The sequence below is a fragment of the Mesitornis unicolor genome, unplaced genomic scaffold, assembly GCF_000695765.1.
Source record: "Mesitornis unicolor isolate BGI_N332 unplaced genomic scaffold, ASM69576v1 scaffold47898, whole genome shotgun sequence".
Lineage (NCBI taxonomy): Eukaryota > Metazoa > Chordata > Aves > Mesitornithiformes > Mesitornithidae > Mesitornis > Mesitornis unicolor.
In genome coordinates, this window is record NW_010200737.1 from 23,958 (window position 1) to 50,967 (window position 27,010).

At 41.7% G+C, this 27,010-nt stretch overlaps 1 protein-coding gene across 1 annotated transcript in view; it reads left to right on the top strand.

Annotated features, from left to right (window-relative positions):
- The window catches only part of ADCY9 (adenylate cyclase 9), a gene marked incomplete at its 5' end in the record, with an annotated part of 41,043 nt that overhangs the window by 12,702 nt on the left and 1,331 nt on the right, over positions 1-27,010 (top strand). Inside the window, 5 exons of the mRNA XM_010189842.1 lie at positions 2,136-2,238; positions 5,186-5,394; positions 13,134-13,293; positions 16,266-16,414; positions 21,043-21,084. Of these exons, the coding sequence (XP_010188144.1) occupies positions 2,136-2,238; positions 5,186-5,394; positions 13,134-13,293; positions 16,266-16,414; positions 21,043-21,084 (663 nt within the window). The remainder of the gene's footprint in view (positions 1-2,135; positions 2,239-5,185; positions 5,395-13,133; positions 13,294-16,265; positions 16,415-21,042; positions 21,085-27,010) is intronic.

Consider the following 27,010-nt stretch of genomic DNA (forward strand, 5'->3'; position numbering starts at 1 on the left):
CCCACCTTGGGTCAGTTTCCTTTTTTAAATACTTTTAAAATTTGCTTGTTTGTTTCTTCCATCTCCCACTTCCCAGTCTTGGTTGACACGGGGAGAACAGAAATCCCTTGTGCTGGGGAGGCACAGGGCCTCCTGGGAAGCAGATTATGTACTTGACTGTGTTTAGTCAACTAAACTGGCATCTTTCTCCTGAGACAGATGAGTATTGACTGGAGCTGGACTGGCACAGTGCAGCTGGCTGACAGAAATGCAGCCTTCACCCTGCTTTCATCCTGTTACACCTTCTGGTTCGTGCTGCACTTGCAAACTGGATTGTCCCTCCTACCCTCCTACACCCTTAGACCATTGCCGCTCCAGCACAACATCACCATGCTCTGTTGAGCTTCCCTGGAGGAAGAAAGGGAATCCAACAATATTAAGAAAAAAAAAGGCTTGCAGATTCGTATTATAAGATCTTCTTCGAAATATCTAAGAGAGGTGAGGGAAGATATGAGTGAAAGACGAGGGGGACTCAAGTGAACATGTCCTGTCATTCCTTCAGAATATCCTGGTATTTTCAGTGTATTGGCCAAAGTCAGAATGTTTAACAGTCACAAAATATCTGCCATATTCTTGGTTGAAATCTTTTGTCTTCTGGAGCTTCAGTCTACGAATGTGTTTGGTTGGCCTGGCGTCGCAAGAAAAAAGTGCTTCCTGCGTGCCATCTTGTGCTGGGGAGCTTGTACTTCCTAAAAACCTCTTTGGCAGGTGTTCGTAAGTAATAAACTGGAACAAAAAACCCCCCAAAAAACAAAATCCCCTGGAAAAAAAAAGAATTCAAGCACAGACTAACTCTGTAGGATCTTTCAGCTTCTTCATCTGCTTAGAATTTGCTCTCATGCACATCTCTGGTTTTTGTTTAGAGTTATCAACTTGAAAATAGCCCACTCTAGTTGTTGCTCCGGTCTTACAGTTTTCAAGATGGCAATAGCACCTGGGAAGAAACCGCCCCATTTCAGCTTCTACAGCAATTGTAAAAACAGTTAGTTCACTGTAGATAACAAGTGGATTTGCTTGCTTGAAAATGAGGGGAGGTTCACAGCAGGAGCAGGTGTTGTGAAGCCTCAGGTGAGGACTGCATGGAACAGAGGGTGACGAGCTGTCCGAGCAATAAATGGCATCAGCAGGCGTGACCTTACTCTGCGACCATCAGGCACAAAGCACTTGGTGCTCTGTACGTCGAGTCCTTCCAGCTCTTTGACATCTGCTAGAGAAAGAAAAGGTTTGCAGATCAAGTGCCATAGGTGGAGTTACAAAACTTCTTTCATAAACCTCTTACTACTAATGTAAAACTCAAAAAAAAGTTCTCTTTTTGCTCCAGAAGGTGGGGAAAATAAGCAGCTTTTTAATGTTTGAGGTCTCTTTTATGTTTGTTTGTTTTTCTGTGCCTAATCCTGGCAGATAAGGTGAAAGGGTGCATGAACACCCTCTGGTAGATGCTGCCTCCTGGTTCATTAGACTTAGTGAGTTAGTTTCATTATTTGTCAGTGCCTCTGTTGATTCTGGTGATTTCAGATCTTCTGTTTCAGAAGTAAATGTGAGCTATCTGTCTCCTCAGGTTCCATTCCTCTGCAGCCCAGATCCTTAAGGGAATGTTCCCAGCTGAGTTACTGAGTTATTTTAGTGTCTTTGAGATAACAAGAAAGTATTGCTTTCTAAAATGGACATTGGGTGTTGTTTGGATTTTTGTATGTTTGTGTTGGTTTGGGTTTTTTTTGTTTGGTTTGGTTATTTTTTTTTCTAAGGATTTGTCACCTCTATTACCCTTGGCTTGCTTTGAGCAATAGAATTCCACCTAAGACACAGATACCCTGCAGCCACACAGCTCCTCAGGTTGTGCCTCTATCGCAGCAATCAACCTTTACTATTTGCTGGCCTGTATTACAATTATCTGTAGTTATCTGCAGTTATAGCTGTTAAGTTTTTGGAAGGACTTGTTAGTCACTTCCTGCAAGTATAAAAGTTTGTTCTGTCATTTTTTGTGAAATACTTCCTTTGAGTGCTCCAGGACCCCAAGAAACAGAAACCACAGAACAGGGGGTTCTGAAAGAGTTACAGCTGAATAAACTGATGTTGATGTCATCTTTTCTCTTTAGCCTTATGAAAGACTACTTCTTTAAACCGCCTATCAACAAGCTGAGCCTCAACTTCTTGGACCAGGATTTGGAGATGGCCTACAGGACGAGCTATCAGGAAGAGGTGTGTTTCTTCTGGCATTGGTTTCCTTCTGTCATCTGTCTAAGCAACTCCCTGTTGTTTTTAACACATTTTATTGCAGTTGATGACAAGATTCATGACATGTCAAATGGGATTTATTACTTGGTATTGCTGCCTCTGAAAACAGTCTTCTTTAAATTTACCTGTCTTGTGCCCTGCCCTGAGTCTAGTCCAGTGTTTGGGCTGGAAATACCTTTTCTCAATCCACCAAGATACACTAATTACTTCCTACTTGTCTTTTCTCCATTTTCAGGTTAGGCAGGCCAGAGAACCATGCTAAGAGGAGAGTAAAGGGCCAAATGCGACTTGTGTTCTCATCAAATATCCTAACTTTGAGAATGGTAGCTTTGTATTTGATTCTTGTTCATGTCACAGCCTTATAGTTATCCCTGTGGAGCCCAAACCTGCTCTGAACTCAGATGTCCTAAGTTCTGTCAGTGTGCTGCATTCAGAAGCAGGCAGTTCAAAACACTGCATACTTGTAAGGAGCAGTGAGTGAATTGTGATGGACTCAGTGCCTTCTTCAGGGTTCTGCACTGAGTGCCAAAAGTCATTAATTCCTCTGGGGGCTAATAGTATTGTAGGCTTTCCATGTCAGTAGGTACTCCTGCCTGGTTGATAGGAACTAGCAAGATGTTTTAAGTTAACATGTAGTGACATTAAGTGTCAGGACTAACTGAGGCTGGATTTCTTTGAGTAGCTGAAAAAATTGCTGCCGAAAGAGGACAATTGCTCTCCCCTCCTTGCTTCTACTCTTCCCTGCTCCTTCTGATGGCTCTGGTGCTTATCAGGCTTCCCTACTGTGAGCCAGTTCACTTCAGTAGCCTAGCATACAATAGTCATGGTTTGTTTTTCTGTTTGGGCTGGTTTTCCATCTGGGTCTGTTTCTGTGCTGTTGAACTGGCAGCTCACAGAGAGGTTGACAGGTGCCAGAGCCAGTGCGAGTTGCGTGCCCAGCAGCACAGAGGGGAATGGGCCCTTCCCTTCCAGTAGCGTTGAGCCATTAGTTTGGGTCATCTGTCTGGCAGAATTGCACCGTCATAAGTGTAGGTGTTGATTTCTTTTCTTCTCTATATGTCCTGCATCTGAGGGCAGGTAGGATTTCTGCTTCTGCTTGTTTCTTTCTGTTTATGGGCTGCTTTCTGTTCTGGGCAGCACTGTCACATTGTCCTTAGCAGTAGCCCTTATTTGCTTGTTTTGTTCACTTTGTTCAGGAACTCCATACTCATCCTGCAGCACTGTATTCTAGCAGTATCTTTCTGAATAAAGCTCATGTAGTAACAACAGGGAGAAACTTCTTGTGGGATACAGCCTGCAAAATTTACACAAACTATCCAGAGAATAGTGTATCATGTTCTTTCCAATGGAAAGATTGGAAAGAGAAGTGAAGCAGTGATAGTCAAGCATACACAGATTGACCTATTAATGAGGATATGTAGGAAATTCATAGCAGGAGCAGGAATTTTGTCTGGGCATTTTGTTAGTGGCAAGCTATTAATTTGAAAATCATTATGCAGACCTGCCTGGAAGGGGCATCTTCACTCTTTAATAGTAACTCTGCAGCACGGGGGCAAAAACCTGTTAAAGCTTTAATATTGTCATAGTACTGGTCCAAAACAACAACAACAACAAAAGTCTTCTCTTAGAGTGAAATGATTTGTCAGCTCTGCTGGTTCTTTAATTACCTTGCAGAAAACTATTGCTGAAAGTAACTTCTGACACCACTGAATTCACCTCTAATTACACAGCACCAGCAGCATATGCCTCGTTTGTGATCGTTCTCTGTAAGCAGCTCCGCTTCCCAAGAGCTTGCTTAGCCTGTTCTTGTTTGGAAATTAAGGCACTGCTTAACACTATTAGGGCATTCTTAACGCTGTCACTTTAGGATACAGTGCTGCTTTCCCTAATTCATTTATGTGCCTTCCTGTGTGGACTAACAGGATTCTGCTGCAGTTCAGATTAAAAGATAATTTTGGCACTGAAATGATGCTAGCTGAACTTATTAGGTTGCAGAGAGATACAAATGAGAAACAAGTTCATTTCCGAATATTGCTGAGTGCTGATAGTGTTTTGAGAAGCAGAAGAAAATTCCAAATTAAACCAGAGTACTTAAACTGGGCTACTTAATGGTGATACTGATAACATACTTTTTGTTTTTCTTTGGAACTTGCTTTCTGTGGTCCCTTGGGCAGATATAAACACTCCTAAGACTGGGCTCATCTGAGGAAGCCAGGATGTGGAGCTCATGATCGAGTTTTCAGCTGGACTGGCCAAAGCAGTCCAGCACAGCACAGCTGCACAAGCACTGGGGCCAGGACAAGATGGGATGGGAATGTGTGGTAAGGGGTTACGGAAGAACAGAACTTGGTGTCCTGGGCTCTGATCAGTTCAGATTACGTAGCGTCCTGATTGCTGCTTTTAATCTGGTGTAAAAGGGAGATATGAGCTCTGCCACAGGCAAGTAACTGTTTCTGTAAAGTGGTGTTTGGAGGCTTTTCTTAAAGGACCACTGGAACTAGAAGGCTTATGATGGTAAAATCTATTATTATTTTGAATTAAAATCCTTGAAGAAAACTTCTTATAGCTTTATCTGCTAGTTATTATGGTCTTTGCATAGAATAAGCAATTTTCATGTGGTTTGTTTCTGCTTCATAATGTTCTGTAAAAATCACCGCAGACGCAGGGGTTGTGCTGCCAGTGCTTTTTTTTTTCCAGCACAGACTTACTCTGAGGGAGCTGTGATACAGCCATTGAACTACCTCTTCTGTTTCTTGCTTCAAAGCAGTACTTACACTGGATTGATGAAGTGGCAAAAAGTTCTGTATTCCTTCATTTGTTTTTGTGAGCTGCTGTTTATGGTGCAGTTGAATTCAGCAAAATAGCATTTATTAATTTTCAACTGTTCCCTCAATCCCTGTATTCTGCACAGGTTATTAGGAATGCTCCAGTGAAGACGTTTGCCAGCGCTACCTTCAGCTCGCTCCTGGATGTGTTCCTCTCCACCATAGTCTTCCTCATACTCTCCATCACGTGTTTCCTGAAACATGGCATGGTCGCGTCCCCTCCACCACCTGCAGCAGTCGTGGTGTTCATCATCGCCATCCTGCTAGAGGTGCTGTCACTTGTCGTCTCAATTAGGTAAATAAAGCATAACGAACTCTTGACATAGCAGTGAGTACTAAAATGGTGGCTGGCTTGGGAACATTTTGTTTGACAGCATCCCCAGGAACTCGCTTGGATGCCCTGTGATATTTGGACAGCAGTGTTAGTGAAGCCAAGAAGGCTTGTGGCAAACCTTGTGCAAAGAGAGGTCTGGCTTCAGAAACTGGAGGAGAGAGAGGTGACTGATAGAGGCCACTTAAGGAAGCAGAATCTGCACTCCATGACCACCCCTGCTTATTGCTCCTTGGGATGCCACACACAACTGGGTATCTTCGCCCCTCACAGGGCTGTCAGAGTGAGGGAATTCAAACAGAAAGCTTTTATCTGTCCTTAAAAAAAACAAACAAAAACAACAACCCTGCCTTTAAATTCCTTGATAGAAGTACACCATTCCAGTGTTAAAACTGAAATACTTTATCAGGAATACAAAAAGCAGTCCTTTTCCCAGGGAAAAAAAAAAAAAAAGGAATTGCAGAAGTCAAAAGTCACATTGCATCTGTCCAGAATTAGTTTTCTTAATGATCTCTATTTCAAGTCCCATGGGTTTAATATTCAAATAGTTTGTGTTTTCTCTGTTTGACACATAATTAGAGTTCAGCATTTCCCCCGAGTCCCGGGCTGTGTGACAGTCAGCTGCTGCTCGGGAAGGGAAGGGACGCTGGTTTGTCTGCAGAAAGAGCCGCTCCGCCGGACTGTGCTCGGCAGCGGCAGCCCCCACCCTGCCTCTTCGCAGCCAGCAGCGAAGAATCCCCCATCCCTCAATTCTTCTGTATCCCTGCAGCCGCTGTGCCCTCGGAGGTGAGGATTGGCTGCAGGTACCTGATGTTTAGCAGTGACTCCATGTTCCTGACTTGGACCCAGTCACCCAGAGGATGCATATTCTGGACTTCTAGGACACTTGTGGGCTTACCCTGGCATTTGTAGCTACTCAGCGAGCGATTACTGTGTGGTTCCTGCGTAATGTGGTGTTTCCCCCAGGCCGCTGGAGTTACTCACACATTCGAGTGTCGCAGAGGACTGCAGTTGAACAAGCATTCAGTAAAGCTCATGCTCTCTGGGTGTGTTGTCTGATTTATACAGATACCACATGTAACCTGTTATTAACCCAGATGGTAGACCTAATAGTGAGTTGTTTGTTTGTCTGTACTTGTGAGAGCAAGTTTATTCTGCCCTCCTTGTCCCCTGTTTTCACTGCACTTCTGACACAAGAGCATGTTACAAGGGTGGTGTGTGGAAACATGTGTCCTTATTTGTAGTTCTGCGAATCTGTCAGGTGTGTGCAAGGTAAAATGCTTTTGTAATTACAAGGTAGAAGCAATTCTGCTGTTGTTTCAAAATAAACAAGAGATTGCAGTTTGCACTCTTACTATGACTTTTCAGGGTCAAGGTAAATAGTACTAAATTAGTACTGTAGTCACTGAAGCAAGCTTGTAACTCAGTGTGCATGTAAAAGGATACAAGAGTATTTACATGAAGGCTGTTAAGGCATAGAGAGATGTCATTTGTGAACAGTGGAAATGCTTTTAAGGATAGTATTTCTTAGCAGGCATATTTGATTGTTGCAATTTGAATAGTGTTGTAGTTCTAGAGTTTTTAGAAAATCTAGAAATTTAGGAAGTGTTAAGACCTGTACTCGGAGGTGGTTGAACTCGCAGGACTGTCATTCCAGTGAATGGATTAACTGCTGCTCTGTCCTCTCTCTTGCACCAGAATTGCATTTTCCCCTGTGCAGAACGGTTTCTGTACTCTGTCTTGGGTGGGGGCAGAGTTGTTTTTTGTTTGATGAGCCCAGCCAGCTTTTCCAGTGCACCAGGCAGGAGAGTCAAAAGGCAGCGGTGAGCAGTAGTCTGGACTTGATGGCTATGGTGTTGTATCCTTGAATTTCTTCAGCTCTCAACAACTCAGCCACCCCTTTGTGAAAGAGCTGGTTTCTGTTATCAATATATGTTTGGAGAAAATTTGTGTAGATTCACCCTGCAGGTTCCTTAATGAAAATACTCCATTTTAGTATTTTTCAGTTCATTATCGTTCCCACTTGGTTTTCCAAGGCTACATTGCAGCTGCCTTTTCTTATTTTATACATTTATAAAAAAACTATTGCTGTGATCTTAGAAATTTTTATATGTAGGCACATAAGGTTATATTTCAGTTGTGTTCCATAATTGGTGGTTTATAGGTTTCCTAGGAAGAAGGAAAATTGCTGTTTTCAATGTACTATCTATGTAGCCAAGAATTTGCAAAGCAGTTTTGTCCTTCTGAGCCATGTCCGGCCATACAGAGATCCATCTTCATTGCAGCACTATATTGTGAAGAGCCGTGCTCTCTGGTAGTGAACCTGGGCCATTACCAAGGTCAGTTTAAGCAGCCTTATAATGTTTTCTTGACACTATTTGGTTTTGCCACTGACATTTCTAGTATTTTCATGAGATGATGTTGGCTTTAAGCCTGAATTTTACTTTCTAAGCTGGCTTGGATGCCTCTTTTAAACTCAGTAAGTTTTAAAAAGCAAGTGTTTCAGGGTGACTCCTAGAAGTATATACTTTTTAGTACTAATCATTTTTCTGTGTTTAATTCTGATTTGAAAAACAACTTGAGAATCATCTCACACTGTGGAGAACACCTGTAGCCAGCCATCAAAACTCATAGTCCCGCCTGTTGCAGTAATAACCAATTTTCAGTGAAAAGAGTGCAGGACTGTCTTTATCCTAATGGGCACTCACAGAAGGTTGGGCATGCAGGGAACACTGCAATTCCTGCACAGCTCTGGGTGCAGATGATCAGTGGCCGCTAGCACTTGCTGCATTCATTGGAGTTGAGCTGACCATTCATCTCAAGGCCCCACAGATTCTCTTGGTTAGTTTGAGGAAAAAGGAGTCCTGGATGGGCTAAGTGGTTGCTGCCCTTCCCTGCCCACTGTCAAACTGATGGCTGAGGAGTGGGGACGTAGGGATTGAGTCACCAGGTATCCCTTGCTACAGGAGCGCCTGTTGTGTAAATGTCTGCAAACCACTCTGTATTTGCTCTGCAGTTACAAGTAGTTGATTCCCAGGAACTCGCTATCATGGGCTCACATTTGCGATCTTTTCTTGATTAATGAGGTATAATTTGTATTTGGCTTAATTCTGATCATCACATCTAATCTAAGGTAACACTTCAATCAGTCTCTTAAAGCAGAAAACAGGATCTGCTCAGGTCTGAGTAGATCTTACTCAGGGTATCTTCTTGAAAACAGTCTTATACTACACCAAGAAAGAGCAGTCTTTGTAGATTTAAATTTCAGAAGCTTTCTGGTAGGTTTTATTTTTAAAATATAATGGCAGTGGCCATTTGGAGAGGGATGCAGTTTTGTAGGAAAAGGTATCTTTTTTGACGTGGAGGGGTTTTTTTTGTTTTGAATTTATAATGTGTATTTACTTTATAGTAAATACACTTCTGAGCCACTCCAGTGTCTGCAACTTGAGGCCCATGCTGCTATACAGTTCCCTTCAGCAGAAAGAAGAGAATCGTCTTTTTCCTCTTCAGAATGAGGACTGCTCACCCTGACCACTCATTATGCACAGAAACAGCGCAGAACTTCCTGTGCAGAAATGTCATCCCAAATGACAATCACAGAATACCACTGAGATATCTTAAGGGAGGAGATTGGACTACAATGCTGGGCACAATCCCAGAATTTCAGGAAAAGGGATTATTTTAGGACCAGAAAATTCTTGCCTAAGTTTCTCATTGTATTTTCATTATCATGATGCAAAACACCCTGCCTTTAAATCAGTCTAACTTTTAATTTAATACAGGACTCGGCCTAGGAAGTACTTGCTACAGCTTTTGTGGCTAAAACCTTCAGTCCAGCTGCAGGAGTGGGAGGGGAGAGCGCTATTGCTGCCTCTGCAATGAGAAATGAGTTAAAACTTGTAAGCTCTAGGAGAGTAGAAGTCCTCACGGAGCAAAGATTACAAGGGAGAAGGATGTTTTGCTTCCTCTGAAGTGTCTGATAATAAATTATTGGAGTATCCGTAGATGAGGATCCCACTGTTATCACAAGTGCCACTCTAAAATTAATTGTATAAAGCTGCATGCAAAAAATGGTGCTTCATTAGTAAGCGTGTGGAAGATGTCATCTCCTGTTCTGTAGATGCAGTGCAAAGAATGTCCTTCTGCCCACTTGAAATGTGACTACTTTGACTTTCATGAGTTTAGCTGAAGTGTAAGAGGTCCTAAAGTTCTGCTATTTTATCAAAATACCTTGGGAAATGTCACTGAACGTAGGACAGTGTGAGACTTCAGGTGGGATTCTTAAGAGTGCTTCTGCAGGAATACAGGTAAAATACATCTGCCCACTATTTTAGCTGTAAATAGGGGATTTTTGTTAACTAGATGTTAACTTTTGACATCTACTTCTTGTTCATGAGTAAAACATGCCATAAATAATTTTGTTTAAAGAAAATGTCTTGCTTTTGGTAGCATCCTTCAGTGAAGAATTCTGGGTGAGGAGATGAGGCCAGAATAGTGGATATTTCAACACTGTTCAGAAGAGTGAGAGATGGGAGCACTTGATAAGTTGTTTCATGAATTCAGAAGTACCTTTCTAGAGGGCAAAACAGTCTTTTCTGGATGAAGAAAGCCAGCAAGTACAATCAAAACAGCAGAGTGGGAAGCTGCTGTTGTCTGAGTAAACAAAACTGCCCTTTGCCTGGTGCTCACCTTCCCGGCTTGCTGAAGTGTGACACCCATGGCCTGTCCACGGCTGAGGCCCTGGGGCCAGCCCCTTGGATCTTAAACTCCTAATGACCAGGAACAGAAATTGCTTTCTGCAATGAGAGCGTAAGTAACCGGGTCTGTTAACAACAGGACTGATACAGATTATTGATGCAGGGAAAAACAATGTATTCTGTTTGCCTTTATTTCTAACATCTGTGACTTTGGTATTTAAGATCCCACCAAATTGCTGCTATGCCAAAAGCTTTTGATTTGAACTGTGGGAATTGATTTTAGACTGCCAGTAAATACAGAAATGATGGTAACATTCTCTATTACCCATTAATCATTTATGTCAAAGTTACTAATTTGAACTCCAGCTTGTGTAAACATCTTGGATGCTTTAGCATTTAAGCCCTGTTGAGCTCCCCACTGACACTGCATTATTTACTGATACTGCCCTGTAGCCATTAAATCTGTCTGCAGCTCTCATTGCTGTCTGGATTTAATGCACTTCTTCCTGCAGTGGGAGGGCTGTGCCATATTCACAGGCTTTTGCTGTTTTCTGAAGGATGAGATTTCAATCGTTTTAATTCCAGGGCATTGTGATAAGTGCAGGACCAAAAAGAAAAACAAAAGAAAAATCGATGCAAGAAAGTAAATATTATCATGAGAAATGTGGCGTTGTCCTGGAATTTGCGCTAGCTTTTTTGAAACACACAGCTGCCTAAATAAAGAAGTGTCCTCATCACAGGATTAACTGATCGGGTTCGCTGATGGATTTGTTGCTATAGTTCCCATAAGAATTTGTCCTGGCGTGGAGGCTTGGCGAAAAGAAAAATGAAAAATGCTTTCTGTACCATGGAGTCCCTGTTGTGTGGTTTGGGGTGAGAGACATGAGCTGCGCGGGTTATCTGCTGTGCATTGAGTGTCACAGGGCTGGTTTCTGTGCCAGCCTCTACGCGGGAGCGACGTGGACGAGCACCGGAGCGGGGACAGAGGCATTGCTGCTCCGGGGAGCGCAGAGATGGAGTTGGCCCGGGGTGCTCTGCCTTGCAGCCCAGTTCAGTTTCCTCTCTCACAGTTCAGCCTTGCAAATGTTAATCCTAATTCATGGGGTTGGGGAGAATTGAACTTTATTTTTAGAGGCATGAACTTGGGTGGCATTTTCAGAAGTACTCGATACTGGGCGAGCTTGGCTGCCACTGAAGACGGGGGTGGTTCTGTCATCGATGTTAGAGGCAGCTGAGTTAGGACAGTATATGGCACTTCGGAGAACCCAATGCTTACTCTGTAGAGCTTTTTTAAAAATTAATTTTGTTTTATATACAATTTTTTAATTTCTGTGCTTTGTCGGAAATTCTTTTTTGCATGGGATATAGCTGTAAGTTGTGGTGTAAATGGAAATCCATTAAACCAGGAACTAACAGATCTGTGAGCACCCTCTCGTGGGGTCCCGCTGTATTACAGCATCTTCCATCCTGTTGCCCCAGATTTATCTTCTTTGCATTTAAGTATAATTCCCAGATTTTAATAAATTAGAGTGTCAAAAGAATGCTTGAGGTCACAAAATTCATAGAAGTCTAGACCAGAGAATTAAAATACCATTCATAAGCAATACGTATTTTAAAAGCGTGGAATGAATGTCAAATTCGCGTGAACTTTAAATTTATCCTGTTTTGCATTAGGCTTTTATCCAGCATAATACCTTGTATTTTAGACAACAGTGTTAAAAAATCAGTGGATATTTTTTAATTTTTAAAAGATACAGGTAACTGGAAATAATCTGGGTAACTTTGGAGAGTGTAGATTTTGTATTTAGTGCATTTAGGCTTTTATTTTTAGCTGTGAGCTTCTCTGTCCAAAAAAAAAAGTAAATATTTACTGTTTGGGCTCTGGTGTACTCCAATGTTAGGGCAGCAGTTACCTGCCTAGACTGTTTCTGATAATTACAACATCCACATGTAATGGCTTTGAACAAAGTGAGCTGTACTACATTATCTTTTTATGTCTGCATAAAAATAATTAGAACCTTGACCAGCAGTTGCTGTTTTCCTAAAGTAACTAATGTTTTGGGGCTTTAAGAAGGAATTCATCCCAAGGTTTTGTTTCTGCAGTTAAATAACAGTTTTCTATGTAATATCCTCAAGCATTAAGCATCCTTTCACCTTTCCTTATTCGTTTTAGCAATCAGAAATGCTCTCATGTAAGCAGTATCTCCCAGTTGTCTCCTTCAGCACCTCGCAGGTTTGGGCTGTCGTTTTCTCAGCAGCTTGAGGCAAGAACCATTCCTTCCCGCCTGCCTCGCGCGGAGCCAACTGGGTTGCTATGCTGGGTACCAACAGGCGAGCGAAGGAGCGGGGCAGCTGCCAGCTGGCCTCCACCGCGCTCATCGCAACTACTTCCCCAGCACTGCCAGGGTGCCAGCGCTCAGCCCACGCTCCTCTTCCTCTTCCCTAATGAGAGGGAACGGAGTCTGATTGCAGACGGGCACTTCTGTCAGGGCAATTGTAACTGGGAGAACTGGTTTCAGTTGCAGTATAATGTTGAGACGACGTGGATCTGCATGGCCTCTGGGTGACTGATCTGTTAGTGGGGTATACAGCCCGGCTTTTCGAACATCTCTGGTATTATTTTAAGTAATTTTTTACCTTGTAAAAGCTGCTTCTCTCTCCATATGATTTAAGGCTAAATACTTACGAATGGAAGTAATTCTTTCCTACACTTACCTTCAAAGGAAGTGAAATTTGGGGTTCCGTTTGTTTTCTCAAAGGAGTGTTTGTCCCACTTGCTCTCCCTCCCTTTTCTGACACCCCTTACTGCAGGAAACAGCCAGTCATCTTTCAGCAAAGGTGGATTATTTCCTGGAACTGCCAGCAGGTGCTATGGCATGTAACATGCTGTGATTGCTTATATGGTCTCAGTGAAGGATTTTAAGTGATATTGTTACAGGTAAGTTGTACATCCATGAAGTGATGTGCTGAAATTAATGCCTGGATCTGTGATTTCATTTGTTCCAGAATGGCGTTCTTTCTGGAGGAGGTGATGACTTGCACCAAGCGTCTCCTGGAGGTGATATCTGGCTGGCTGCCTCGACATTTTTTTGGTGCAATCCTGGTTTCTCTCCCAGCTCTTGCAGTTTTTTCACACTTCACCTCTGATTTTGAAACAAATATACATGTAAGTTGTCGAACTCTGTTTCATAATCTGACATTTTGGATCTAACAAAGCTTGTTGCTTGCCTGCTGTCTTCCTTCACCTCCCTCATACTTTACATCTGTTTGATACCAATTCCTTAGAGGGATAGGACTTTTGTGTGTGATGAAATGCCTAGTTTATGTGAATATAGTTACTTGGTTATTTGAAAACTCACACAAAAGAGGAGAGGGATACCTAGAAATGCCTGCCTACATACATACTTTTTTTTTTCCTTACCCAAACACTTCTGTGGGTGTTTATTCTAGATAATGCAAGTAGTGTATCTTGGGCTTTTCATTGCATTCATTCTGGTTTTGATTTAGAGTTTGTAGTCAGAGATGTTATATATACCTTAAAACTCTGCATGCACATTTGTGAATGTCAACAGTGAGAACGGTATTAGCAGTGAATGTTTTTTCTTTGCAGAGTTAGATGGAGAAACTCAGAGGAGAGAGCTCTCAGTACATAGAAATGATGACCCTGCAGGGGTTGTGGGAATGGTTAAAGGAATGCAATAGCTGTCTTATGAAAAGGAACTGAAAGAAATTGGCATATTTAGCCCAGCCACAGAAAGGTCCACAGGGTATTTGGCGTCTTGTTTAATAAAAACATTCAGAAGGGGGGAAAAAGGGGTTAAATGTTGAGGAAGGGAAAGAATAGTTTAATTTAAAGGCTAACTGTAGCATAAAATCAATGCTTAAAAAACTGTTAGTGAATAAAGTGGACTGGAACCGGTGGTGAAAGGTTGTGTCTCTGCACATTTCTCTTAGGTAGCACAGTGCACAGTCCTTCCTTTCCAGGATCTTCAGAGAATTCTGTTTCACAAACCTTTTGCTATTTCAGGGCATAGGTAATGACCAGATCCTCTTCATTCCTCCTGTTGCAGTTTGTTACTGGGTTTTGGAAAGTGTTCTGTGAAAACACCTGGACCAGACGTTTTTTGAACTTTCCTGATTTAAGCACATGTTATTCCATGGTCATTACAATTGCAAAAGAGTGTATTTGATATTCTTTCACGTCCCATGTTTAAAGTCATTCTGTAGCTTTTACCTTTTGTTAATTTTGGTTGACTATTTTTAAGCTGTAAATTTTTTTTTTTTTTCAGTTTAATGATCTTCCTTCTTCATGACTACCAGTAAACGAATTGTAGGAATGTTTTCTGCACACTGAAGGGAGCTGAAAACCTTCAAATCTCTCAAATCTGTCCGCTGATTTTTATCTCATCCCCTTCATCACCATCCTTGATCATCTCTCCAAACGTTTAAAAATAATGTTGGAAGAACCATTTTATTAGCGTATTCTCGCAACCTATTGAGATCAGGCTGTTGATCTAAATGCTTCAGGCACCACAGTAAGATGGTGGTGTTCATCACCAAACTGAGAATGAACTTTGCTTTCTTTCCTCTTGCAGGTCCTCCAGAGTCGTGGGGTGGTTGGCTCACTCTCCAAGAGATGTCCCAACTCGCCTTGTGCTCAGTGTTTCAGCAGTCTTGGAGCTCTAGGAAATGGAGTCAATCTATAGAGGGTCAGGTAAGTGTCATATTTTACTATGACATGGTTTTGCAAAGTTTTTTTTTATTCATAGCATTTTATACCCTCCCTGGATATAAAATAATTAAAATTAAAGTTAACAAAAACAGCAATGAAAAAAAAAAACTTTCCAAAGCCATGCGTACATAGTAAAACACAGCACTTACTGACCCTCTGTAGGCTGGCTTCCTGCTGGGGCATCACTTGGAGTGAGAACCAGTGCTCTGCCACTTTAGGAGACCTGAAACGGGGGAAAAAAAGTAAGTTTGAATTACGGTTTTCTATGGACACTTCAGAAATTCCTTTAATCCATTTTTGAATCCTTTAAAAAAAACCCTGTGCTTGTGGTTTAAAAATGGTAAATTATGTAAGGCTTTTTCCCATACACGGCATCTACTTCTGCATCATATGCTTATTTGTTATGCTACAGTATTGCTAATCTGCAGTCTCTGCACTTCAGCTGTAAAAGAAATGTAAAATGGGAGAGAAAGGGAGAGAATGATCGTTTGATACTGTAAAATCCAGTGTATAGTTAAAACAGAGCTCTGCAATGCTGCTGTGGAGTCTCTTTTTTAGCTTAGATGGTCGTGAATATTCTTGATAAAACCAAAATTTGTGCATCAGCTTGAGGGTTTTGACCGCTGTAAGATTGTATCTCAGGGAAGTGAAGACATGCTGGGCAATGTATCCATCCTGCTCTTCCTTTTCTTTATCCAGTAAAAATTTGGAAAGGGAAAGATAAAGATTTTTGAAATAGGGCATTTGGAACAGAAAACCTAAAATTGTCCCTTTGGATTGACACAAGTAGGGGTGTTACCAAGCATCAGATGACAATTACGGATAGCTACCTTTTGTTACCAAAACAGCTTTATTTTCTTATTTGAATTCACCTGCAGCTGGCCCGTATGATAACATCCTCCTAGAAGAGTTTTTAAAGGTAGGCAGTTGGCTCATGTTTTTGAGGGTGAATGCATTCCACATTTTCAATACAGTGGAACTGTGACATTCAGTTTAAAACAGACAGGGTCTAACCCTGACAGTTGAGAAGAGCTTACCATGAATGTTTGGTTTTTTTTTTCCTTTTCCTAAATAAGAAGAGGCACTGAGGTTTTTGCAAAGGTAAGATGAAGGTATTGAAAACTACTCAGATAATGGTCGTGTAATGCAGTAATACAAAACTCCATTTAGGGAAAATTGTGGCAAATTGCCTGTACTTAAAGTTTTCTTGCTTTTTGAAGGGAAGACCTCCATCTTCAAGTGCTACCTCCTGATGCAGACACTGCGAGAGATTCCTTACTGTGCATATAACACAGACCAAATTAGATCCTTCTCTTTCATATCTCACATTCTTTATTTCACGCTGGCATTTGTGTGCAGAAGGTCAGCAAGACGAAGCTAACTCACGCTCTCTCTCTCTGTTGCAGTACACCATGTTTATGTGTTGCGCGATTTTGATCACCATTGTGCAGTACTGTAACTTCTGCCAGCTTAGCTCCTGGATGAGATCTCTGCTGGCAACTGTAGTAGGAGCAGTGCTTCTCATTCTGCTCTACATCTCCTTCTGTCCAGACAGGTGAGCATCGCGCCTTAGCACTCACAGACCATGTTTGGGATGAACAAATTTGACTTTCTCTGCCAGTGAAGTGACAGTCTAATGCATGGGATTTTAGTATCTGCCATGAATTTCTCCAGCATCTCAAACTTAATAATTTGATTTGGGAGGAGTTCTGCTGTTTAACTTCTAATTTTTTGTAAGGATTTCAGGATGATATCTTGATATCTGAGGGCCCCTTTTCTATGATTTGGTTTGAAATGATGCTCTGTCCACAACTGATATTTCTATCAGACCCACAGAATTGTCTTTCACTGTTTGTTTGAAAATCTATTTTACTGAGAAATTTCTGAGGCATTTGGTGGTGCCAGAGAGCCCAGTTCACCCCCACATCTGAATTTATTTTTGCCCTTAGGAACCATGCATCTTTCTTCTACCTCCTTCTTCAAGGAGTTTTCCCACTGTGGAAGGCAGGTGCTTACACTTAGTAGGATGCTAATACCTTGTTTCCTTTCTCACTTTCCTGCCTTTTCAGAGGATGCTGCAAGACCAGAGGAATCAAGTTAATACAGTTTCAGTGCAATAACCTTAAGACTTTTCGTGTTTTCCTCTAATGAGCAATTTTCTCCATAGGAGAACTTGTTTGCAGTATTCCCCTTCTGTTTTCTTGCCAAGACAGTCAAGGGAGTCCTTCCAGTCATCCACTCCTGTTGTCAAAATTTTATAATTAACTTGCACTTCTCAGTGGCTTAAGAAATATTGTAACCTTTGGCACTCTTGCCATAGTGTGGACTTTGCAAGGACTACTTGTGCTGCATTATTCTAGTTCCTATCAAAAGCCCCTCAGAGGCCTGCTGACCCATACAGTGAAAAACATGAAAAAACCCTAAACAAACCAAAAAGAGTTTGCAGGTGCATGTTCTGTGTGAGTATTTAGCTTTTAATCCCCTCTTTAGGTATCTTCAGTGGTCTCTTTTTATCTGATCTAATTTATATTAAAAAGGGTGAATAAAAGTCACCCTTTAACACCTGTTTGGAAGTGGCTGTAAGGGTTGTAGGAAGAAAGTCTTGTCTTGGAAAAAAAATAACTTGGAGCTGGAGTCACCTGACAGATGATTTCTAAATCGTATTAGACTAAAGAAAAGTGCCTTCCTTTCTCTGCAGAGCATTAGGGTAAGGAGTGCGGGACAGTTCTTTCTAGCTTCCATGGAGGGGATGTAGTGTTTAGTTTCTGCATGTGCCTCCCCTTTCTCATCTTTGATTTGTCTCTTTGGTTTGAGTTGCCCAGTTCACCTAACATCGTCTCTCCTCCAGCACGCCAAGTGACCCTCTCCTGATAAGAAAGCTGACGTTCCACCCGTTGGCTTTTTCCCTTGTAACAGTGACACTCACCGTCCAACCACCAGCTTCACGGAGGAGTTAGCCCCGGGTTTGGTTTCTCAGGGAAGTTAGAGCAAACCTCTACTCCTCCCCCTTCTACTCTGCTCTGGTGGGACCACATCTGGAATATTGTGTCCAGTTCTGGGCCCCTCGGTTCAAGAAGGACAGGGAATTGCTTGAAAGAGTCCAGTGCAGAGCCACAAAGATGATGGAGGGAGTGGCGCATCTCCCTTATGAGGAGTGGCTGAGGGAGCTGGGTCTCTTTAGCTTGGAGAAGAGGAGACTGAGGGGTGACCTCATTCATGGTTATCAATTTGTAAAGGGCGAGTGTCAGGAGAAGGAGCCAGGCTCTTCTCTCTGATGTCCAATGACAGGACAAGGGGCAATGGGAGCAAGCTGGAACATGGGAGGTTCAACCTGAACATGAGGAAGAACTTCTTTACTGTGAGGGTGACAGAGCACTGGCCCAGGCTGCCCAGAGAGGCTGTGGAGTCTCCTTCTCTGCAGACATTCAAAACCCGCCTTTATGTGTTCCTGTGTGACCTGGTCTGGGTGATCCTGCTCTGGCAGGGGTTGGACTGGATGAGCTTTCGAAGTTCCTTCCAACTCCTAACATTTTGTGATTCTGTGTGTGAAACCCTTGATGCTGTTTCTTGGCTTCTTGGCTACTCTTCCCTAACTCCCCCCACGCAGAGGTTCTTGCAGCTCGTTCAGCTCTGTGCGTGCTAGTGTGTCTGCATGGAGCTAGCATGGTATAACTAAATGCTGGTTTGTGGCATAGCCTTTTAAAATAGGGCAATATACAATGTATTTGTAGTAGTAAAAGTCTTCATACAAAGACAGGCAGTGAAGCCAAAGCATGAAAAAGGTATCACAGTGCTTGAGATTCCCTTGAGTGATTGGTTGAAGACACCTTGGTGCATCCATGTCAAAGGAGTTTTGTCGCAGAAGAAAATCAGAAGATTTGGTGCCATAATTATAACTCCTAATTTCTTATTCAATGACAAAATTCTAGAAGTAATTATATGTGTGATTACTAAATCAGCTTTTGCATAAGCTCTATATTAAGACTTTGTGTAGAAAAGCACACACAAAACTTGGGATTTTCCCTGCATTTCAACTTTATTAAGGGACTGGGCAAGCCCGTTCCCAAGCAGAGAGGTGGAGACCTTGCTGTTGTGTCAATTCATAGCATCAGCTTTTGCTGACCACTGCATGGATGGTATGAATGTTAAAGAAACATTATCTTAAGAAATGTTGCTAATGATAGTGTAGTTTTGCCTGTGGTTTGAAGCAGTGACCAACAGTATGCAGTTAAACAAGACCAAGCACAGGGTCCTACACTTCAGCCACAATAACCCCATGCAGTGCTACAGACTGAGGGAAGAGTGGCTGGAGAGAGGCCCAGCAGAGAGGGACCTGGCAGTACTGATTGACCGTCGACTGAATGTGAGTCACCAGTGTGCCCAGGTGGCCCAGAAGGCCAATGGCATCCTGGCCTATACCAGGAATACTGAGACCAGCAGGACTAGGGATGTAATTCTCCCTTTGTACTCAGCACTGGTGAGACCTGGCCTCGAGTACTGTGTACAGCTCTGGGCCCCTCACTTCAGGGATATTGAGGTGCTGGAGCAGGTCCAGAGGAGAGCAATGAGGCTGGTAAAGGGACTAGAGGGAAAGTCTTATAATGACAGGCTAAGGGACCTGGGGTTGTTTAGCCTGGAGAAGAGGAGACTTAGGGGTGACCTTATCACTCTCTACAACTACCTGAAGGGAGTTGTAGTCAGATAGGGGTCAGGCTCTTCTCCCAGGCAACTAGCGACAAGATGAGAGGGCATAGCCTGAAGCTGTGTCAGGGGAGGTTTAGGCTGGGTATTAGAAAGCACTTTTTCATGGAGAGGGTGATCAGGCATTGGAATGGACTGCCCAGGGAGGTGGTGGAGTTTTAAGGCAAGGCTGGATGTGACACTTAGTGCCATGGTCTAGCTGATGTGGTAGTGTTAGGTCATAGTGAACTTGATGATCTCTGAGGTCTTTTCCAGCCTCAATAATTCTGTGATTCTGTGACCATTAATGGGCGAAGTACAGGGATCATGGACAGAAGACTCTGGGGAGACCTTATTGTGGCCTTCCAGTTCCTGAAGGGGTCCTACAGGAAAGCTGGGGAGGGACTTTTTACAAGGGCAGGTGGCAATAGAACAAGGGGGAATGGTTTTAAACTGGAAGAGGGTAGATTTAGAGTAGATATTAGGAAGAAATTCTTTACTGTGAGGGTGGTGAGACACTGGCACAGGTTGCCCAGGGAAGTGGTGGATGCCCCCTCCCTGGAAGTGTTCAAGGCCAGGTTGGATGAGGCTTGGAGCAGCCTGGTCTGGTGGGAGGGGTCCCTGCCCATGGCAGGGGGTTGGGCTGAATGAGCTTTAAGGTCCCTTCCAACCCAAACCATGCTGTGATTTCATGATTTCATCTTTTAAAAATAAATATTTAAATAGACAAAGCTGTTCAGCTGCAGATCTGAAAAAGTGATTTATGGAATTGATTGTGAACAAAACTAATACAGTTTTAATTAGTGAGACCCATAACCTTTGTTTGTTAATAGTAACTTTTTTGTTCCTCTCTTTATCGTTAGGCTGGATAGTGTTTTGTCACAGTGGTAATTGCAACGTTGTATGCATCACAGACAAATCCATTCTGCAGATTTCTTTACTTCTTTTTCCAAAAGTAACTAGTCCTGAGAGTTGTAATACATGATTGGAGTAGAGAAGTTGTAATGTGAATAAACACAAAAATTGCTTGAACTACTTACTTATTTTCCATAATGGCATTTTCAAAAATAGGCCCTGTATTTGTTTTATTTGTCTAAATTTTGTCTGGGGGTGGTCGGGGTTTGGTTTTTGAGTTTTTTTTAAATCGTTGTATTGTGTGTTCAGATAAGATGAAGGCATAACTGGGTTTTAAAGTTCTGAAACGGCTTTTCCATGTTTCTGAGGTGGATTGTTTAACAAGTGCTCGTTACAGACATCATCTTGACTGCGTTATCATCAGTTACCCTTTAGGGGTGTTTGCATCTCTGTGTCTCACTGGGTTTGCTCCTTCCAAGCAAAAAGTGCAGATAAGTCACATTTAAACGAATTTTGTCTGAAGCTCCTCAAGCGTGCAATGCAATTATCGGTCCTGTGGGCTACATAATAGAAAAGTTTAAAATGCTAACTGAAATTCTGGCAGAATGCTTTAACTTTCCTTCTGATACCAATGCTTTTTTATTTCAGCTCCATGGAAACTTTTCATCCAGATTTGGCACAGAACTTTAGGTAAGCTTTATATAAAATTACTGGGTTTATGTTTAGGGGTGGAAACGTTTTCAGTCAATTATATGTAGCGAAACTTTGCATCCGGAGTAATACACTTGGGAATTCAACAGATCGCTTCAGCAAGTTGTGCTCAAGCTCCTTGTGCATACAGTTTCCTTTACCGATGCCCTGGATATGATCAAAAATTGTCAGAGAGCTGATGCTGCAGTCACTGAGTTGTGTAATGCTCTTTTCTTTTTAAATTTGATTTCTAGGATATAGAACTATAGAGGAGCTATATAAAATAGCATCTTTGTTTTTCTAGTAGTAGCAGTTTTAAAATCATTATCTGTACACGGTGAGCTATTTTCTTGGTTTATTCGCACCTTTCAGAAGTGTGCTGGCTTGGGTGCCAGACACAGCTGGCCAGGTGAGAATTCCCTGTGGCAGAGCAGCTTCAGCCAAAAAAGCTGGCTGTGGCGCCAGCTGCTTCCCTGGGATGGAGAAGTGCTGGCGATGGCAGTCTGGGTGCTGTCTGCCACCCTCAGCTTGCCGAGGCAGAATAGCAAGTCATAGCACTGAGAGGAAATGAAATTTTAGCCCTCAGACTTTTAAACACACAAACAAAAGTATTTTCCTGGGTTATTAATAGCCACTTAAAAATAAACATGTTAAAGATTCACTCTGATTATTTCAGTGTTGAATTTCTCATGGTTTTATTACAAGTTTTGTAATACCATTTTTAAAGTCTCTTCATTGGTCTTTGGTGTTAGAGAAGTGTTTGCTAATTACCAATTTGGGAGCAATACTGGAGTGATGTTGTACTTGGTTGAACTAATGACCCTGTGAATACGTGACTCAGTAATTCATCTAACAAATGTGTATTCAGGAGCATGTAGCTTTTACTGCGAACATGTATCAAAGCAAAATGACTTTAAAAAATGTGAATGCTGTGGTAGTTTAGAAAATGTGTGGGTTTTAAGTGCAAAGAGATGGTAACTCTGCTTTCATGTTAGATACTTATCCACCAGGAAGTTAACACTTACTCCAGTGTTGAGGTTTTGGTGGGGGGTTTTTTGGTGGTTTGGGGTTGTTTTTTTGTTGTTTGGTTGTTTGGTTTTGTTTGGTTTTTTAACATGTGTTTTTCTTTTAGTATGGTTTTGATTAATGAAAGATAACTTCATTTTCATAACAGAATTCCAGTTCACTGAATCCAGAATGGAAAGTTAAAGCCAAAAGAACACAGGCAGCTTGATTTTTTTTTTCCCCCCCAAACTAAAACACTAAAGGAAATTTTCTGAGAAGGGACTGCATGAAATATCAAAGCATGGTGATCACTTAATGTCTTAGGATGAGCCTGAGTTTGGATCCTTAGTGGTTTGTTACTAGTTTGTGAAATCACCCAACCTTCTGTGTTGCTAAGAATTACAAACATCTCGCCCAGTGCTGACAACAGCTTAGCAGGCTCCTGACCAGCTGCTAATCACTAGTAAATAATTCATTCTGCCTTAAATAATTGACAACCCGGTCTTCCGTTCTGTGACCATTTCTACATCATCATTTATTGGAGATCTGGCAGTAAATTAGCAATCAAGCATTATTTGCCTACAAATATTTTTCTTCCATGAATGTATCGTACAGCTCCTAACTCAGGACAAATAAAGGCAAAGGTAGATAAGAAACCAAACCATGCAGAAGATGTTATTGTAAACAGGCGTGGTGCACTTTCTGCCTGCTTTGCAAATCCTGGCTTGTGATTTAAATACCAAATAAGGCAGTGACCAAAATGTCTGGCTCATTAAACATTTCTAAACTTCATTTTAAACTTTTTATTATGACTTGCACTAGATTTACACTTTGATCTAGATTTACGCCAAAACGCCTGTGTGCTGTGCGTGTGTGAACGCTGCAGAGCGCTGCCCTTCCGTGCCAGCAGCGGCGAGGGCAGGTTGGTTGGTCGCTGTCCGTGTGTTAATGTAGGAACTGTCCCAGTCCAGTGCGACCTTAAACACCCAGATTCAGCTGATGTGAAGCTGTCCAAACTTACAAATTGACACAGTGCCTCTGTGTGTTGAAGATTAATGAGAGTTAATCCTACTCTGTTTCTGTCATTAATTTGTAACAGAAATTTGGCTTCCATTTTCGGGGTTTTTTTAATGTACATTATTGAATACCACAGCTCTGAGTTCTGTGCAAAGAGAATTTCTCCTTTCTCCTGGTGATGGACTGATAAAAGGTCAAAATTCTCTTGTCCCTACAAACATTTTTGCTGTTCCTTTCTCACTGAAATAAATAAATTAGGAAGGTTCCTTGCTCATCCCAGTCAGCACAAAAGCTTTTCCTGTGTTCTAAAACCTTAGTTCTACAAACTTACTTGTTTTACATGCCTTTAGTGAGGTCTTTCCCTTTTCTTGATCAAGAAATGAGATAATGTTGCATGTGAAGAGAGATGCTGGTAATGGTAATGAAGCACGAAGTTCATCTCTGGACTCTCCATGCTATGCTAAATAAATCAAAATACGGAATTTGCCTTGTTTTCCAGACAGACCAGTTCTCTAGCCCAAAAGAGAAACGACCATAAACTTTGTATTTTAAGCAGGAAATACTTCTTGGTTTCATGCATTTCTTATCTCAGAGCAGGTGGGGTGTTTCATTTTCGAGTTCGTGACTGCTTGAGGAGGAGCGGTGATAGGCTGCTCAAGGTGGAAGACTAAAATCACTCGGTGGTAGAGGGGGTTATATGCATCCACTCTGTGTTCTTCATCAAAAGCAGCTGTTTGATTTCCCCTTTCCTCACTGTTCCGCCATTGCATTCTTTTTTAAGATTTAGCAGGCATGCATCCTCTTTAAATATAAGATATCCAAATCCAAACATAGGTTACTGGCTCAGAAGCAAAATGGCTTTCCAAAAATCTTTATAAGTGGAAAGCCATTATCTTTATGATTTGTGATCACGCCAAAGGAGATTCTATCTCCAGAGCTCTCGCTTGTTCCATGCTCGATGTGCAGCCGGGATTAAGATGCCAAGTTAATAGTTAGGCATCTGTGCCAGGAAGCACTTCACCAGTTTGAGTTAAAGGAACGTTGTAAGCTTAAGATTTCAATTTGAATGATTTTTAAAATCAGTTTTCTGCTGCAGCACCTCATTAAAAATAGAGCTTAAAAAAGATTTGTGTGTGTGCATGATCCTTTCTGTTATAGATGTGTGGGGTTTTTTTCTTTTCATTCTAAAGGGTAGCTTCAGGTCATCTTTGCTAACTGGCTGTGTAAGATGATTTGTAGTCCTGTAGGTCCTGTAACCTGGCTGCTGCAGCATCCAGAAATTTGATTTCCAAATGAGTTATATGTAGTTGCTCCCTCCTTCAGGCTGGCATTGTGGCTTTTTGTACTAATGCTTGTAGCAGTCGCATCGCGATCAAAAATGCCTGCTCTGGAGAAGATAACTGCACCGTCTTCTTTGAGATACTAACCCATTACCTTATTAATGAAATCAGGTCAGCTTGCAAGTGAGTCACTCATTTCACATGCAGATCTCTGAGGTTGTACGCCCACGTGGGAAACGGGGTCAGGCCAGCACTTGAGGAGATGATTGAGAGCTCGCAGATGCTGGTGCTTCAGTAGCGGTGAATGGGAGGCAGCAGGCTTTTCTGAAAAGGCCGATCTTGCGTTCAATGGGAGCCACTTTTTATAGCGTAAAATTTGTGATGCTTGCCTAATTCATTTAAGAGGAATTAAAGTACTTTGAGGAGTATTTTGTACAATAAACTCTGAATAAAAAGCCTTTAATGACTTGCATAAATCCCTATGGCAGGGATGTTTGATGTTAGAGCAGATTATCGGGATCAAACTCATACTCTCAAAGGAGTAATGTGTCATTGCTCAGATCCTCTAGCAGATCTCTACCCACAAGATACAGAAAATAATAAACTGTTCTGAAAAGAACCTGAATCACGCTCCTTACTTGAGAATCATTCCTCGCCTTCTCCAGCCTTGTTTAATTGCTAAGATCTTTAACCTTACTTATCGTCCCTTCATTTTGTTTCATAAATCCATCAAACCAGGAGGTCATTCTACAGAATAGGTAACAAGAATTGTATTTTGGGAATTCTTACCGTTCTAGTCAAGAACAGCTTAGTCTTTGTCTTAATCTCTGACTTGTCTTTCTAGGGAGAAAATGAATAGGTTCGTAACAGAGGTTCTGTTGAGAAAAGTAGTTGTGAGGGAGAAAGGAAGGAGTCTTGGTACAGCAACACAGCAGCAATTACATGAACCTGATTGTAGGGATCTATTCTGTGAACTGGGAGTAATCTCCTCATTTCATTCTTCCCTCATGGTTTTTTTTTATTATCAAACCAATAAAATGAATATACCTTCACTTCCCCTGGGAGAAGTGTATTTTTGGTTGAAAACAGAAGAAGTGATTTCCAACATAACACACAGTCTTAGCTTTAATCTGAAATGGAACCTGTAAGCTCTCTGTTGTAAATGTTTTACTTAAAAGAAACTTTTTCTCCTATAGGCTTACTATGATAAAAGCTAATAGAAACAAAGGCTGTAGCGCATACAAATGTTTTCAGAGATTGTGCACATTCATCTGTTTCACAACTGAGCCCTGTTTTTGCTTCATCGCACTGCTGTGCCGATCAAGTATTTGAGCATTCAGAAAAAGAAATTGGGCCTGTGAGTAGCTCAATTGCTAAAATGTCTGCTTCGATTTCAGAAGTGGAAGCATGTCCCCCATGGACACAAAGAAACAAATTGAAATTAGAAATGCAGTAACAACTTTAGTCTTCTCTTCTTGAGCTGCTGCTACAGTTGTGCTTTAAGTTTTAATCTCTTTTGATAAGAGAAATGCAGGCAGACACTGAGATAGGGCTTGCCTTTCTGTTTTCCAAGAGGAAAGGTTGATGTAGTGCTTTCCCTTATCAAGCCATCTCTTAACTTGAAAAACTTCAGCATGTGTCTGCTCATATCAAATCTTAAGGTTTGGCATAATTTTATAGAAGACATTGCAGTTAAGTGACTCCAGAAATCACCGTGTGCCAATCTGTCTGGGTTTCGACTTAGTTTCTAGGATTGCATAGGTGGTGTCTCCTCAGATTAAATCAGTGTCTTTGCATCTCTCCAGAGAGCTGAGGTTGTAGACTGCAGAAGCCTCTTTGTTAAGGGCGGTTTGGCACTGGAAGCATCCTCCATCAGTGCTTCATAATCTGCACAGGCACTTGACGATTTGTCAAAAGGATTTTATACATTACTCTCAATCTATGCGAGGAGTGACTTTTTCTTAATTCTGACACTTTGACAAACTTTCTGTCTCCACCATAAAAAGCTTCAGTTGTTTTAATGTACAAAAAAATGTCAACCCAGAGCTCCATATTCTCCGCTTTCACACAGGAAACATGCAGTTCTCCGTGAGGTGTCTTGTACAGGGTTATCTTCTTCCAAACCCTTCATGTGTTAACATTAAGGGCAGACTGTGAAGGTTACTGGGCTTTGGTGAGAAGACAAGGGAAAAGCCCTGGGAGTAAACAAAGCAAATGCATCTGAATGTTGGAGGTAATACAAAAAAAGATAAATGCCACAAAACTTACACACCGCACCTCTACAGATACACATGTGCACACGTGTATCTAAATACACACGGGCATTACTAAGCATTTTTATATACATATTTACATGTAATGCTTTTAGTTATGTATTTAGATATAACAATAACTGTTTCCGTGGTGAAGTCCTTAAAATAGGACTGCGGTAAAGGCTGGGCAATTTCTGTGTTGCTGAACCTGGTAATATCCCTTTAAGGAAGTACTCGGTGAGTTTAAGAATGAAATTAATTCTTTGGCATGTTTAACAGCAGATAAAGTTATCGAAGCCTATTTTATAATTTAGTATGTAACATACACTTCCTACACTTTTTTCTAGAAAAGGATTTCTAACTACGGAGCAG